At 44.7% G+C, this 14,789-nt stretch overlaps 1 protein-coding gene across 3 annotated transcripts in view; it reads left to right on the top strand.

The window, feature by feature from the left end:
* Positions 1–14,789, top strand: part of CCDC50 (coiled-coil domain containing 50) — a 39,357-nt gene that overhangs the window by 11,080 nt on the left and 13,488 nt on the right. For all 3 annotated transcript variants that reach the window (XM_061345763.1, XM_061345762.1, XM_061345765.1), the window contains exons 2-4: positions 6,238–6,300; positions 7,667–7,796; positions 12,594–12,684. In XM_061345763.1, coding sequence (XP_061201747.1) covers positions 6,238–6,300; positions 7,667–7,796; positions 12,594–12,684 — 284 coding nt within the window. The remainder of the gene's footprint in view (positions 1–6,237; positions 6,301–7,666; positions 7,797–12,593; positions 12,685–14,789) is intronic.

Raw genomic sequence — 14,789 nt, 5'->3', positions numbered from 1 at the left:
TTAGAGCGGAGAGGATAACTGGCTTCTCAGATCCCAAGCTGTTCTTAGTTTCCAAGCCAAGACTGCCATTAAAATCCCCCATGGTTCTTCGACAATTTTTGAAAAAAAATTTTTTTTTTAATTTTGCGAGTTTACACTGTTGAGAATTAGGCTGAGACCCCTCAGTTTGGCTCCTCATGGGGCTGCCCAGATTCTTTATACTGTCTCGTAGCTCCCAGCTATGTGAGATACTCTGGTGTTGTATCTGAGAAGCAGAAATTGTTCCCTTCCTCAGGCAGCCCTGCCCTCCGCCTGGAAGCCACCTTCTCCCTGTGTGAGCTTCCTGATGTCCTTGGCACGGATGGTGCCTGGTGAACAAGGTCATCGGAATGCTGTGTGTGTAACTGCAGCTGCAGCAGCTGAGGCATGTCCTGGCCAGCCTAGCATCCCTGTGTGGTAGCAGGAGCTTAGTAATCTCCTGGTGTGATGGGAGAGGCAGGACAGAAATGAGACATGCTGAGATCAGGCCATGTATCTTGCAGAGCAGTGTTGCTGGGGGTGAGAAGAAATGTCCAATTTTGCATGTTTCCTCTGGAAGCTGCCCTCAGGGCAGCCTCTCACCTCCAGCTGATGGCTGCTTGATCATGTTGGCTTCATTTCAAGGAAACAATTGGCAGATTTTGGAGAGTTTACCTGGCTTGGAGTGGCCTGGCCAGTCCCTGCTGGTAAGTCTCCATGAGGTGTCTCCTTGTTTTCTAACCTGCAGGGATCTTCACAACTCAACATCTTGAAACTGTTGACTTGTAACAGGCTGCAGTTGCTGCTTGCCACTTAATTTGTCAGCTCTGTAGGCTATGAAAAGTGATTTTTAGCTGATGAAGCTTTTTTTTCCTATGTCACTTTTATCTTTCCTCTCCCTCCTTGCCTTCAGTTCAGGATTCAAAAACTGCAGATGCTCTAAACTAAGCATGACTCACACTTTCTAGTTTATTTTGTGAATTATCCCGCATGTGATGCTCACGGGAAAATGTTGGGAATGGAGGAGGTGGGGAGCAAGAGATGTTTTTTAAGACCCAAAAGGAAATGCTTGGGGCATGCATGTGTGATTCCTGGGTCACTTAAGTAGATGATGTCCCAGAGCACAGCATTATGGGCCACGTGAACCAAGGGGGCCGTTGGGGCCTTCAGTGAATGTCAAAACAGTCTATTACTTCAGACAGAAGTGGGGAGTGTATTTTGCTGTAATCCTTGCTTGTGAAGCTAGTGGGCTTTGACCTCTTAAAGAGATAGTACACACTCATACCACCCATTCCTTGATGTTACCTGCTTCTTTGTCACACACCTAAGCATCACTAGCACCATCTAAGCCTCCTGTGTTGTGGTTACCTCACTTTCTTTGAAGCAGTTTGGTGTTAAAAATGCTGAGCCAGGTAGCTGGAGAAAGCTAGTGAAGCAGATGACAGAATATGAAAAGGTTATTTAGTGAATTTTTTCCAATTTGTTGTACCTAGAGACATTCTTATCTTGGCCATAGAGGCCAGGCTTGCAACTGTTCTTGCAAGAGCCTCAGATGCACTGATGCTTACAGAGATGTATTTTCAGGGTGAACTCCTCCCAGTAGAGAAGTTGTGTACTTGGAGCTTGCAGAGAAGCTCTTCGGGATCCCCCTTTCATGCCACTGCATGAGTTTTGCAGCCCACCACTGCTGCAAAGGATGATGCTTCCAGCCGTGCTTCTGCCCTCCTCCTTCTGCTGGCACCTCTGCTGTCTGTAGCAGCGGCTGGGATTCCTGGGCTGGCATTTCTTTTATTGACAGCTGTGCCAGGATTGCAGATTCCTGGCCTGCTCCCTGCTGTGCCAAGGCAGACTGGCTTAATCAGACTATAGTAAACCTGTTATGTTTCACACTTCACTGGACTTGCCAGTTGTAGCTGCTTGGATTGCACCCCTGCTGCTTGTCTGACTCTCAGCCAGAGCCCAGGAATGGGAAGTCAAGTTAATTCACAGCAGTGAATGTAACATTAATCTTACCTTTCACTTTTTAGGGATACACTTAGGAAATAAGCAATAGATTTCCTTTCCCTTAAAGATGAAGCTTCTTGGAGAGGAGGAATTGTGAGTCTCTGAGTTGCCACTGAGCCATCCTGTTTCTCAGCACAAACCTAGTGCACATAACGCCTCATGAGCGTGCTGGGGCCACACTGAGACTGGGCAGGGTTTGTAGACCAGCACTGATGAAGCTTCATTTCAGACCATGCTTGGCTGGTCCACATCCCAAATTATTTCATAGTTGCCTCATTGTTGGATACATATGTTCAAGGATGGAGGGTTGATTTCTTTGGCCTTACTTGCAGCTGCGATCCTGCTTGACTCATGGGTGCTGGGTGAATTTTTGAGGGAATGCTCTGTGCTTGCCATCACCCCAAACTTGCTAGGGAGTTGCAGGTGTCCCCATCTCTTGCCACCTGGCTAGCTGACAGTGCTTCGTTATATTTGTAATGGGTGTTCTCATTTTCCTTTGAATGTTGTTCTCAGGCTGATGAGACTGGGGAATAATGTGCTCTGATGAGCTGGAGGCAGCCAGCCCAGGCAAGTTTCTGACAGTGACAAAAGGTCTTCTTGTGCTGTCCTGCCAGCAGCTTCAGCAGCACAAAGCAAAGGCTGTGTGCTGGAGCCATCCATTTGTGGGTTTGTAAGAGCAGCTTAATGGGAGTGCATATGCAGTCAGTTGGCTTATTCAGCAGTGCATACATGAATCCAAACGTGTGAATCAAACCCTGGGCTTGCTGCTGCCCCACAGTCTGCTCCATGCTGTGTCCTCTGTGAGATGGGGCACCATGGAAGCCCAGACACTTGGGAGCTTCCAGCATCCATGGTGTTAATAACCATCCTGCTTCCTTCTCTTTATACTGGATCTTGATGTGATAATTATCACTGTTTTAAGACCAAGCCGTGGTATTCATCTCTAGGCTCTTCAACTTGGTAGCTCGTCCTGGGGCATTGTCTCCACTTGCTTTTGTCCCTCTGTGCAGAGACAGGGTGGGTGGTGGTTTGGTGCAGCCTCAGGCCTGGGTGCTGCTTGGCTGTGTTAAGAGTGGTGCTGGATCTGATCTAGGCTATTTTGGGTCCTGAGCTGGGAAGTGCAGGTGATGGTACCCTGTGCTGTACCTGCTTCCTGGCCCATGCAGTGAGCTTCAGGTGGCACACACTGGTCCTGAAGAGCCAAAAAAACTCAGGTATGGTCCCTGTTTTATGTCTGGCATCCAGCAGCTTTTGGCTGTGTCCTGTAGGAAGAGAGGGCCAGAGGAGTTTCTTTATTTTTGCTTGTTTGTTTAACTTTGGAGGCCCATGGACTACTTCAAACAGATCTCTGGAGGAGCAGCTAGAAGAACACACACTCGACCTTTTGAGTCCATGCTTTCTTTAGAAAGTTTTTAGTGGCCTGTCAGTCCAAAAGGGTTAAGCAATCATTGCTATATTGTAGGACATAATCACTGGAGGAGATGAGACTTTTTGGGAGTTGGTGCAAGACTGTCAAGCACAGCAGTGTTCTACTACGGCCCTCCCACTTTCTTGCCTGTGTGCCAAGCGTGTTTCTGTCAACATATTATTTCACAAATAGAGAAGTGTGTCTGGGTGTGGGTTGAATGGAGTAAAAAACCCTGAAGTCCTCCTCTGCGCGTGTGCTTCTCTGGGGAGGATGTGGGAAAGGTCTGCCAGAACATCGGCAGTGAGCAGCAAGGCAGAGTTCTTGAATACCATAGGGCACAGAGCAGTGTATGAGCTTGTAAAGAGAGGAGCTGGGAAAGGCAGGGATGCAGTTCCATAAGCATTTCTTACGGCAGCAGTTTCTATGCAAAAGTGATGCAGCTCTGAAAAGCTCCCCCTTGTTCCTGTGCTGCCTGCTTTGTCTTACTAGTACAGCTGTTCAGGCAGCTGTGCAGTGGACTTGCTTAGAGACCCATTGCAGTTAAAAATAACACTTGGGGGGGGGGGCTTTTATTTTTGTAACTGTCGGGAGCAAGTGCTGCTTCTTGAATATGTGGTGGGAAAAGCTCAGCACTAGATTTAGACAGACTGTGTCTTTGCACTGAGGTGTTTTTCCTTAGCTCTGAACTGACAGCAGGGCTCAAACCTTCAAGTTGGTTGTCCCCTTCCAGGAGGCCAGATGATGCCTGTTGTAAGCAAAAGGTGGTTGTTCACAATTGTACTATGTAGCTGAAGTAGTATTAGGGACCACAGAAATAAAGTCTCTGTGGGCAAGATCCCCTTGCCCTATCCTATAGAAAAATGTGTTCATCACCACCAAGTGCCCTGGTGTGTCACCTGTAAAGTAGCATTGCTGCCTGCAACTGAGCTGTGGTTTTGCCAGATCTGTGGCTGAAGGCAGTGTTTGTTTGTTTATACACATATGCCCACTGGAAGTGTTTCAGTGCTATTTAGTGGTTTTTATCCTCTTTCCTTTTTTTAAAAAAAGAGTTGCAATAAAAACCCCCAAACAAACAAAACGTAACAAAACCTTAATTGCACCATCCAGAATTGTACTTGCTAAAAGTGAGTCACCGTTGTCTTTGTCCTCATCTTCACCTTGCTGCTTCTCATTCTCCTTCCCTGAAGCACTGCTCTTGCTGTTTGGAGCTTTTGTCATCTCTAGAACACCCTTAAATGCAGAAAGACTCAACAAAAATTCTGTTGAAAATGCTTTATTTTTTTATCATATATCTGACCTCTTAGTGTACACAACTCTTCTAGATATTTTGTGAAGATACCTGAGTGCAGAGGAACATCTCGATGCTTCTCCAGCAGAGCATTTGCATCAGTGCAAGTAGAGGGAAGGCTTGTCGGACTGTGGCTTGGGAAGATACGGCTGCTGTCCTGTTCCCTCGTATTTCCCACCCTTTGCAGTGATGGAAATGTTTTCTCTTCTCTGAACCCTTTTCTTAAATGGATTCTTCAGAAATTCTCCATGTAGTTTTGGTACATTCTGGGGTGTTTGGGGTTATTTTCACATTCTGTTCTAGGTTGTCAGGGTGCTCTGTTAAAGAGAAACTGTAGGCTTTCTTGGGGGTTTTTCCTATGGAGCACAGTGGCAGTGTGCTCCCTCTGCAGCTTTGGAAGGACCTTATAGTTCTCTGCTTTGTGCCTTATGTTCCATATGGGGCATACTCCCCTCTCAGGTCATGTTGAGCTGCTGAGCTTGTCACATTGAGGGAAACACAAGTGACAGACCTCTCCAGTGTAAATTTTGCATTGCATCTGCCTTAAACTCCCCTTGAAGCAGACAGTAGCCCTGTGTATGGCAGATGTGTGGAGCGGGGCCCCATCCTCCAGTCTGGGGGACACAGAGCACAGCTTGTTCACTGAGAAGTTAATGTGCACCTATCTCCAAAAGGCTGAACTAGGTGCTGTGTGTGTCCTTCTGTCCCAGTGTGTATGTGACTTGTGTTTTGTTGACCTGCTGCCTATCATAACAAGTTAAAAATAAGTACTGGTGTTTTTCTACAGTGTGGGTAGATCATTCCTTTGAAAGTTCAGATGTGAAAGTGATAGGCATTGGCAAAAATCTGCTGCTTTCAGACTGATGCCAAAGAGAGGTCGTCACCTTCCCGTTCAACTTGTTTCTGGGTTGTTTTCAGCATCTTTTAAGAAGCTGTGCTTATCCCTGCTGTTAATACTGTGGTTGATCCCTTATCTGGGTTCTAGGTACAAATCCAGTATCTGCACTTGAAAAAAAGATCAATGAAGCTTACAAAAGACAACTGTAAAATGATGCCTGAGCTGGTAGAAATGCCTTGCAGTGAGATCCTTGGAGCTCAGTCTGCTCTGCTCCAGACAGGTGACAGTGTGCATGTGCCTTTGTGCAGAGAAAATACTATTCCCGAACTCTTGACATGGCAAAGAAAGCCATAGTAAGCACAAACCCTTGTTCTTGGTTTAAGTTGAACACAGTCAGTGCATCGGTATAAATCTGTGTGGAATACAGGGGTTTTTAATCCAGTGGCAATTCTGGTCTTCAACTAAAGAAGCAGAGGTGGAGGGGAGAGTGGAGAAGGCTTTTTATGCAAACAGGGATGAAGAAGTATTTGCATGCAAAAATAGCCACAAGGAGAGGGAAAACAGGCCAAGTCCAGACCTTGGCTGGTAGAAAGTATGTCAGGAATCTGTGTACGTATGCTCCCCTGACACCCATAGCTTTTTTTGATACTTCCTTTTTTTTGGTCCTGATGCTAATTCTCTTGTCTTTGTTTCCCTATCTAGTGTGTCGAGACTTTGCTATTTTGGAAGATCATACTTTGGCCCACAACTTACAGGAGCAGGAGAGTAAGTAGCAGTGATCTTTGGAACAAACTGAAACATTTTCTCCAACAGATGAGTCTTCAGTTTTGTTAAGAAAAATCCCCTTTCATTTTTTGCTAAGAAAAACCTTCCTTGCTTTGATTTCATTTTTGTTCTTTTTAATGGAATCCAGATTATTATTACTGTCTTCACTGTCCTGTAACACCACTCTGTTTTGTGTCCCAGGTCATGTTGTACCCTAGAGATACAACCTCCCATTTTACCTAGAGAGTTGTATTTCATGTTTTAATTTTGTGCTCTTTTGAGTTTATTCTGTTCATGATAAAACTGCATGTGGGAGTGCACTTGAAGTTTTATTGCTGTGCACGTTTTTTAGAAATTACTAGCAATTTTGGAAGCTTCAAGTTTTATAGAGTGACCTGAAATGCAATCAGAAGAGCTCTGTTTATGTATTTATTTTACAATTGCTAGTGCTTGCCTTTTGAAAGGCTTCCTTTTAAGACGCTTTGAGGTAGAGCAGCTGTATACTACAAGGGTTTAAAAAGGAGGAAAAAAAGTACAGCCAGAAACTTAGAAGTGGCTGGTGATTTTTACATATTTTCTTTTTTTAACTTGCTTATCTGTTACTTTGGGTATGTTTGCATTGCAGCTTCTGGTTGTGGTGGCCTCTCTAATCTGCTTTGCTGGGTGCCAAGACCATTAGTATCTACCATTGCTAGGTGCTAATACCATTCCCGCTACTCTGCCAAGCGTGTAGCTTGCACTGAAGTTCTGCCCTTGCTGCTGGAACCTGAGAACACTGAATTAAAGATGGCTCTCTCAGCTGCTGCTCACATTGCCATCTTTTCTTGCAGGCAGTATCCATGTATGGTAAAGGATTCACTATAGTACTCGGTTGCTCTGTTACTAAATATAAAGGTAATGAGATTCTGGAAATGATTATGTTGAGAGTAAGAAGAGTTTCTTCCTCCAGAGGTTCTTGAGAACAAATTACCAAAGCATCCATCAGAAGTGGTTTAGGTTCAGCTCATTCTCACTGTCCTCTGGTGGTCCCTTCCAGCCACAAAATTAATCTAGGATAATTTCCCATGGCCAAAAAATGAGATTCAGAGCCTAAAAAGCATTCTCTCTAAACCTGGATGTGCTGAAAATATGCAGATCTTGTTTTGGTAACACACATATGCAGCCCCCTCAGTGCTAAAATGAGGCAATCTAAAGCTGCTAGTGTAGTTTCAGTTCAGGACTTCCCCACCTTTAGGCATACTGCATGTTTCCCTGCCAAGAACTGTCTTCTCTTTTGGCCTGGCATCTTCGTCCCACTTGCTTTGTCTCATTCACACCATAAAGTTCTGCAGGCTGATTTGGGGTTCTTGTCTGTGTTTATTTCCAGTCGAGCATCACTTGGCAACAAATGTTCAGCGTAATCGTCTCGTGCAACATGACTTGCGGGTGGCCAAGCAACTGCAAAAAGAAGAAGATCTGAAAGCACGAGCTCAAATCCAGAAACACCAAAAAGACTTGTGAGTTTGGGATGGAGCTGCTGGAATGCTGATCCTATTTGGTCAGAGCACTGGAGTCAGCTGCTCTGAGTTGAGTTAATTGACAGTATGTGGCGTACGGGTTGATCAGCCTTTTGTTTCCTTTTTCCTTTGGTGCTCTGTTGCTGTAAAAGTATTGATACTACTAGGCTCTGGCACACAGTAATGAGAACAGGGTTGGGAGTAAGTGGTCCTGGGGCCAATCCTGGCTTAGTTTCTGTTGCCTGACCATGGGAAGGAGCCTTCCTGTTCTGCTCCCTGTGGGCAAATGGGGTAACTTGGCCAGTTGCATCTATCTACCTTGTCTCTGGCTGAAGTCTGAGAAAGAAGAAATCACACCACAGAAATACACAGTGTTACAGTGAATTCTCAGTCTTGTGGAAATTGCACATATTGGTGTGTTTACATTGTGCCTCATTAGTGCTTTTGAGGGGCTCATGCTTGCGCTTGCAGATATTCCAGTGTGAAGTGACTTGGGAAGAGAGGCTTCTGCCCCAGGGTGGAGATGGGTGTTGGGGTACAGGCCTTCTCCTGAAATCTCTGACTTGTGCAGCAGCTGTGGGAGGATGTTTAATGAGTGTTCAGTTCGCTCTATAGGTTTGCTCAGGCCCCACACACCAGATCTGACCCTGTGGCCTGAGAATTGGCTTTGTGTGTGCCATGGTTCTTGAGCTGGGGGGGGGAATATAGAAATGAAACACTGGCAGTGCAGGGCAAAACAAACTGTATTTTCCAAGCCAGAGTGGATGTTGGTGCTTTTCTTTTCTAATTTTTTGTTTGTTTGTTTGGGCTTTTGGTTTGGTTTGTGGGTTTTTTTGTGTGGGGGGGTCTTTTTGTGTGTGTGACTGTTTGGTGCGTTTTGCTTCCCCCCCAACTTAGTCTCTTGCAAATGCAAGAGACAAATGGATCGTGTGACAGGGTTCAGTCAGATCCCAGTGATGAGAGATGGGAAGATGGGGCTCCCTGCAAATGTAGGGTCTGCATGGCAGGATGCATCTCCCAGCGGGTATGCTGCCTCCCGTCTTGTGTTGTGCTCCGTGATGCCACCCACCAGCTGCAGTTGGGTGGCTCATCTGGCAGAGACAGCGATGAAGTAGAAAAGCTCTGTATTGCAGATGTGTGAGATAGAGGACTGGCTTCAAAGGAGCTGTTCATAAAAGATCTGAAGCTGGGACGTGACAGATCATCCAGTGTTTTAAATGATCCCAGCATGCTCAGGCAGCACTGGGTAGATACATGTGTGTATCTGAAGTCTGTGCTTTCTTTCAAGAATTTTGTCTTCATTACCAGTTAGAGATGTGAGCATGTAAGTGACAATATAAAAATTAACTTTGCATGGCAGAGATGATTCCTTTGTGTTACTTGCTTGGGAACTGCAAACAATTTTCTTTTTGTAGGACTCTGAAGTGCTATTTATGAACTTTGTGGGCCAAGTTACAGACAGAACGGCTGATGAAAAATGTTGTGTCAGAAGCTGTTCTGCTCCTGAAAGCTTGAGCTCTTCTGCAAGGATAGTAAAAAAAGTTGGAGGCATCCTTTTGTAATTGGATCTTTTTCTTCCTTAATTCTTCGTACATTCCCACTGTCTTCTTTTGCAAGATCAGCATGTTCTGGCAACAAAATGATTTTTGCTGTTGTTGCTTTCCGTATCATCTAGGACAGTTTGACATTGCAAGGTGATCATAGGAATAAAAGGGCAGAACTGGGTGGCCTTTAGAAACAGGGAACATAAAAAAGCTCTTCAAATTTATGGGCTTTCTTTTGTCTTTCAAATCCTACATTCTCTCAGAAAGACTTTGTGAAGATAAATGAGGGAATAGAAATAACTTTTAGGAATTCAGGGAAGCATCAAACGTCATTTTTTTCATGCTTCTTTAGGAGCATCTCTCGCATCTAGATGAGCAATATGTATGCTGCCAAGCATAGTAGCAAGGTTGCTAAAATAACTGTTGGAAATACTGTGAAAAATGTGCTCCTTCCTTGTTTCGCTTCCAGTGCTGTGATGGTTCTATTACACTAACATGAGCAGTTCCTTTAAACAGTTCCCTTAAACCTTTTAATATTTTTTTTTAACTCCTCATCTGGCAACTGTTAGTTCCTGCGGCCAACTTGAATGGCTTCTAATCACACTGACTTTTTTCCTCTTTTTCCTAAACTGATGCAGAGGTTCCCTGACACTTCTAACACTCCTGGCTGCCCAGGAGCAATGGGCATGTACATAGTAGTGGCGTTCAGGGATGATAATGTTTATGTTGCTCTGGCCAATTTCTGGGGACTGATGGGCACTTGAACTCACACTAAAGAAACTGAAGGATGAGAGGAGCTGTCAAAGTTCTTTAATCTGTTTTCTTATGCTCAGTCAAGTTGAACCACTAGCTTATGTTGATTAACTAATCAAGTCTCAGTATTTACCACTGAGCAGTAAAACCCAGGATATGATCCCCTGTTGCTGTTCAGTGGTTCCTAGAGGTGGATATGGTGTATTCCAAGGTGCGTGTCATCAGGAACAAGCAGATACTTCTGCTTTTGCATTACTTGTAGTATTCTTTGCCGTAAATGAAGAAGCAATGACCTTGTTGCCTTGGCTCTGAAAGATGATTAGCTGTCTTTTTATCTCCTGTTTGTCTGCAACAAGATGTATTTTAAGCATTTAGCAAGTCAGTTGGAGCTGATGAACTTGGCACCTTAGCTCAGTTCGCAGGTGCTGAGGGAACTGGAGATGTGCAATGCCTTGATATGTCTGACCTTTGAAACTGATTTTCTACCTGGATTCATGTCCTCTGAGACTGGGGTCATTAAGGAGTTGCTCTCTTGGGCCCACTGACAGCCTGCTCCTCAGGATTTGCATATTCAGCTCTTGTTTTGCTGGGGACTGGTTCCCTGCTGGTGACAGGTTTGCCAAGGTCCCTTTTTATATGGCAGGTTCAAGAACTAGATTTGCTGCTGCATGAGCTTGTGTGCCTTTGAACAGGCCTTTCTTTTGAGTTAAGTGAAATGCATACAGGAGCACACACAAAATGCCAGGTTTTATACCTGAATAAGAGAACCTGATGTCTGAAGATATTTGACCTATTGATAATTCCAGCCCTACAAACACTGAAATTCCTGAGTGCCTTTCAGGGTGTCTCTAGAGGTGGGTCAGTTTATGGATATGCGTAATTGTCTGCGAGTGTGGTGGTGTAGGAAATGGAAGGAAATGTTTTAATACTAACTTGGGGTTCATACGTGCTTGGAGAAGGGTATATAAATAACATGCAGTACCTAGTTGCATGTCTGCTTCCAAGGAGCAGTTGACAGAAATAAAGAAGCTTCTTTTCCTTCCTGCTGCACGTTCCTTGCTGTTATGACAGATTAGTTGTCTGTTAGTGGCATTTGTTCTGTAAACCCTCTTGTTGTTGCAGTGTCCTTCCTCACCACCCTAAGCCACTCTTCTGCTTCTCTCACTCCACTTTCCATAAAAGAAGGCTTCGTGGTGCCACTGGCTGCTTCAGCCATACCACTTTCTCTGTTTTGCCACTGAAAGTGCTTGTCTGCGCTTACTATTTTCCTACACACGTCCTAGACTCTCTTCCATTCCTTTTCCTCCAAGTTCACTAGGTCATTTATGCTGTGGTCCTTGCTCAAGCCTAGAACTAGTTGCTTCAGTCTACACAACACAACTTTGACATAGCTGAACCTGCTTCTCTTGAAATATTTGTTTGACTTCCATAATACGCTCTTTGTAGTCTTCCCATCACCTATCTGATCATCATCAGTGTATTATTCAAAAGACAGTATACTAATAATGCAAGCTCTGCCTGTTGCTCTTCCCATTCTCCACTTCCTTCTATGCCTTCCCTTGCAGTAGCCTTAATTGCAGTGATAGCTTAGATTGATTTTTCTGATCTATTCAGAGTTAGTCTTTGGCTCAATTTCAACAGTGGTGAAAAAGATAGTTCTCAATCTTTCTTCTCAAATCCCTCAGCCCTTTTCTGGAACCCCTGGCCAGCCTGTTTGCTGGGCATCAGAGTATACAGTTGAGTGTGACACAATTCTTGCAGATGCTTTCTGTATGACATCTCTGAAATATGACCTTCCCAGTCTATCTGCACAGTTGAAACTCTCATTTCATGTCTCAATTACTCCAGTATCTCTCTGTACCCAGTTAGTACAATCTTGTGTTTGCACATCCACCCTGGCACTGCAACAATGGCTCTCTGATGCCTCGTTTTGACACATGTCGCTCTCTTGCCTCTTGGCACCAGTTCTGCTTTTGTGTCTCATCCCACCACAGCAGCATTTCTCATTCATTACTGACCATCCACCTCCAGCCTCCGCTTGGACTATGTTCTGTGTTTTACTGTCAGCATTTCTGCAATTTCTCCCTCTTGGCTTTGATGTGAAGACCGCTTCTCAGAAACGCCTGCCTTAACCTAAACCCCTCCTTTGGCACCACATGCATGGAAACTCTTCAGCAGAATTAGACTGTTTGCAGACTCCTCACTCTGCCTTGGCCTATCCTGTGGTGCCTACTTCCTTTCTTAGGAAACTGGCCATGAATCCGTTTTCTCTTGCTTTATACTCTGTTTGTGAATGTTTTGAGACCTATTTTCTAAATTTGGCCAGCAGTAAGTACAGGGAGTTCTGGTCCCTGGTGAGGATTCATAGGCTCTGTGCTAGCACTAAGCAATAATTCTTCTGTATAAATTAGATGGGTTCTTTAGCTCCTTTATCCCTTTTTCCAGGCTGCTGATGCTTATGACTTTAGCTGCCTATAATCCTTGTCTCCTTGCCTTCTAGAGAGCGACAGGACTGCGAGATTGCTCAGGAAATCCAAGTGAAGCTTGTGTTTGAAGCGGAACAGCGCCGCAAGCAAGAGGAAAAGGATGAGGTAACCTTTAAAGCTGCAGGGATGGCAGGGCTATTTGTAGCAGCCCTTTCAGTGCAGGTATTTCTTGGTCATTAGCCACAGGGGCTGGATTGCGTGGTGTCAAGCCTGGTCTTCACAGATCTCTGCATGCACATAGATTTTGGGGAGTCCTGTTACAGGAATAAGATACAGTCAATTCTCACACTCAAGGGTCACAAGAGTTGTTGATGCCAGTGGCCTTGCTAGAGAAGAGGGCAAGTAATACACAAGAAGACAGGTACTACATTTTGGAGAATCCTAGGTCATGATTTGTTTTGTGGAAAGACTTCAGCAGCACCCTCAGCCCAGCCATCTATCTCTGGCTTCTCCATTACCTTACTTCATCTTTATGTTAGTCTTTCACAGTCTGAACACCCTGTTGCAGTTTCTTGGTAGCAGATAGCTTTTGTAATTTCAGAATTACAAAGCAACACTGCTGCTGTTGCTTGAGAGCAGGCAGTATGGTTTGTCCATGAATTTGGCTTGATCACCTTATTGTGTCAGCCTGTCAAATCGGGTATTTAAGAAAGCCACAGGGTGGAGGAACACCCATGTGCGCCTGAAGTGTGGCCCCATTTTTATTACAGAGAGTTTCCTGAGAAGTCTGAGTAGTCTTAAGATGCTCAAGAGGCATCTGGTGGAATTTTCTGCATAGCACGAGCTTGAACAAAATGTGTCTCCTGGAGAAGCCTGAAATAAGAATCTGTCCTTACCTGACAGATGCACCAGTTTGCTTGTGCAAGATCTCATTTTCTTCTTGTTCCATTAATTCCAAGCAAGTACTGAAAGGTTGCCCAAGCAGATGTGGAAGATTTCCTGTAGAAGCTTGTGGTAATGGGGTAGAAGGAACACTGGCTAAAGGATTTGTGCTGTAAGTGTGACAATCTGTTTGATATTTATCAGGAAGACAATCGGGGTACAATACTACTCATGCTGGCTATGGGGGAATTGCATCTTTCCTTCCTGCTTTACAGAGAAAGCTGCTGGCATGTCAGCAGTCTGACAACAGATCCTTGCAACTTGTCACACATGAGGGTGCAGTAGCTGCCCAATGTATACAATAGTTTTCTAGTATCAGTAGCGGCTAGTAGTGTTATGCCAATGCTGTGGTTGAGGCAGATCCAGTCTGGTCTGCAGGGTTTTTAAATGAAGTGCTAAGCCTACCTGCTTGTAAGTCCAGTTTGTAAGAAGTGGTTTGTGTGGATTTGCAAGTCCTGAGCTGTCTCAGGCCTGGAGATAATGTGCTTAAGCCCATGTATTTATAGACCTACTGTATTTGCTAGAAGACATTAACCTTGTCAGGGGAACAAAACTGGGGGGGGAAGGTTGGGTTTCTTTCCTTTTTTTTTTATTGGCAAAGAGCCTCTACAGGTTCTGCACAAAAGTTGTCACTGAGCAGATCTGATATGAATCCTGAAATAATAGTTTGTACTTGAATACCAATTCAATGTCCGCCAGTGCTGGCTTCTTTGCTCTGGAGGGTGTTGATACTCTTAAGTTTGCATTTCAGTGATGCCATTCCTGCCTGTAGTGTGCACTTTACATGCGTGGCTCTGTAAAGGTCCTGAGGATTAGGGAAGCTTAAAGGAAAAGAATCCAAAGGGCTAGCATACCCACCTGCTGCTATCTTCCAGCTTTTCTTCCTTGCTTCAGGCTAGCTCCACTGACTCAGCAAGCTTCTGGACCCTAAATATGCAAAGCTGAGGGAGCTGTTTGCTGTTGATGGGCCTTGTTGATCTATTAGTCATCTCAAAGGAAAACCAGTTGGGAAAATGGAGTGCTGTTCTCTTCGATAGAGCATCTACCAAAACTGTGATAGAAGATATACATCTGCAGTCTCTGCAGCAGTCCTGCCTTGTGCCCTGCCTGTTCCTTCTAATGTCCCTTTCGATTTTCTTTTCCTTCAGCCTCTGTCTGTCAAACTGATTCATTTCCCTGCCTGGCATCTTACAGTCCCTGTAAATTACAGCCAATCTGAAGCAAGTTCATGACTTGCTCTGAGACCTTCTTCCAGTCAGAAGTGGCTTCAGCTGTAGACATTTCTTTGCCTCTGATTTCCTGGTGTAGTCCAGGCTGAGGTCCAGTGC

Source organism: Neopsephotus bourkii, unplaced genomic scaffold, assembly GCF_033783945.1.
Source record: "Neopsephotus bourkii isolate Nb327-2 ecotype Australia unplaced genomic scaffold, CSIRO-AGI_Nbou_v1 NB_234, whole genome shotgun sequence".
NCBI lineage: Eukaryota > Metazoa > Chordata > Aves > Psittaciformes > Psittacidae > Neopsephotus > Neopsephotus bourkii.
This window is presented reverse-complemented; position numbering and strand designations above follow the sequence as displayed.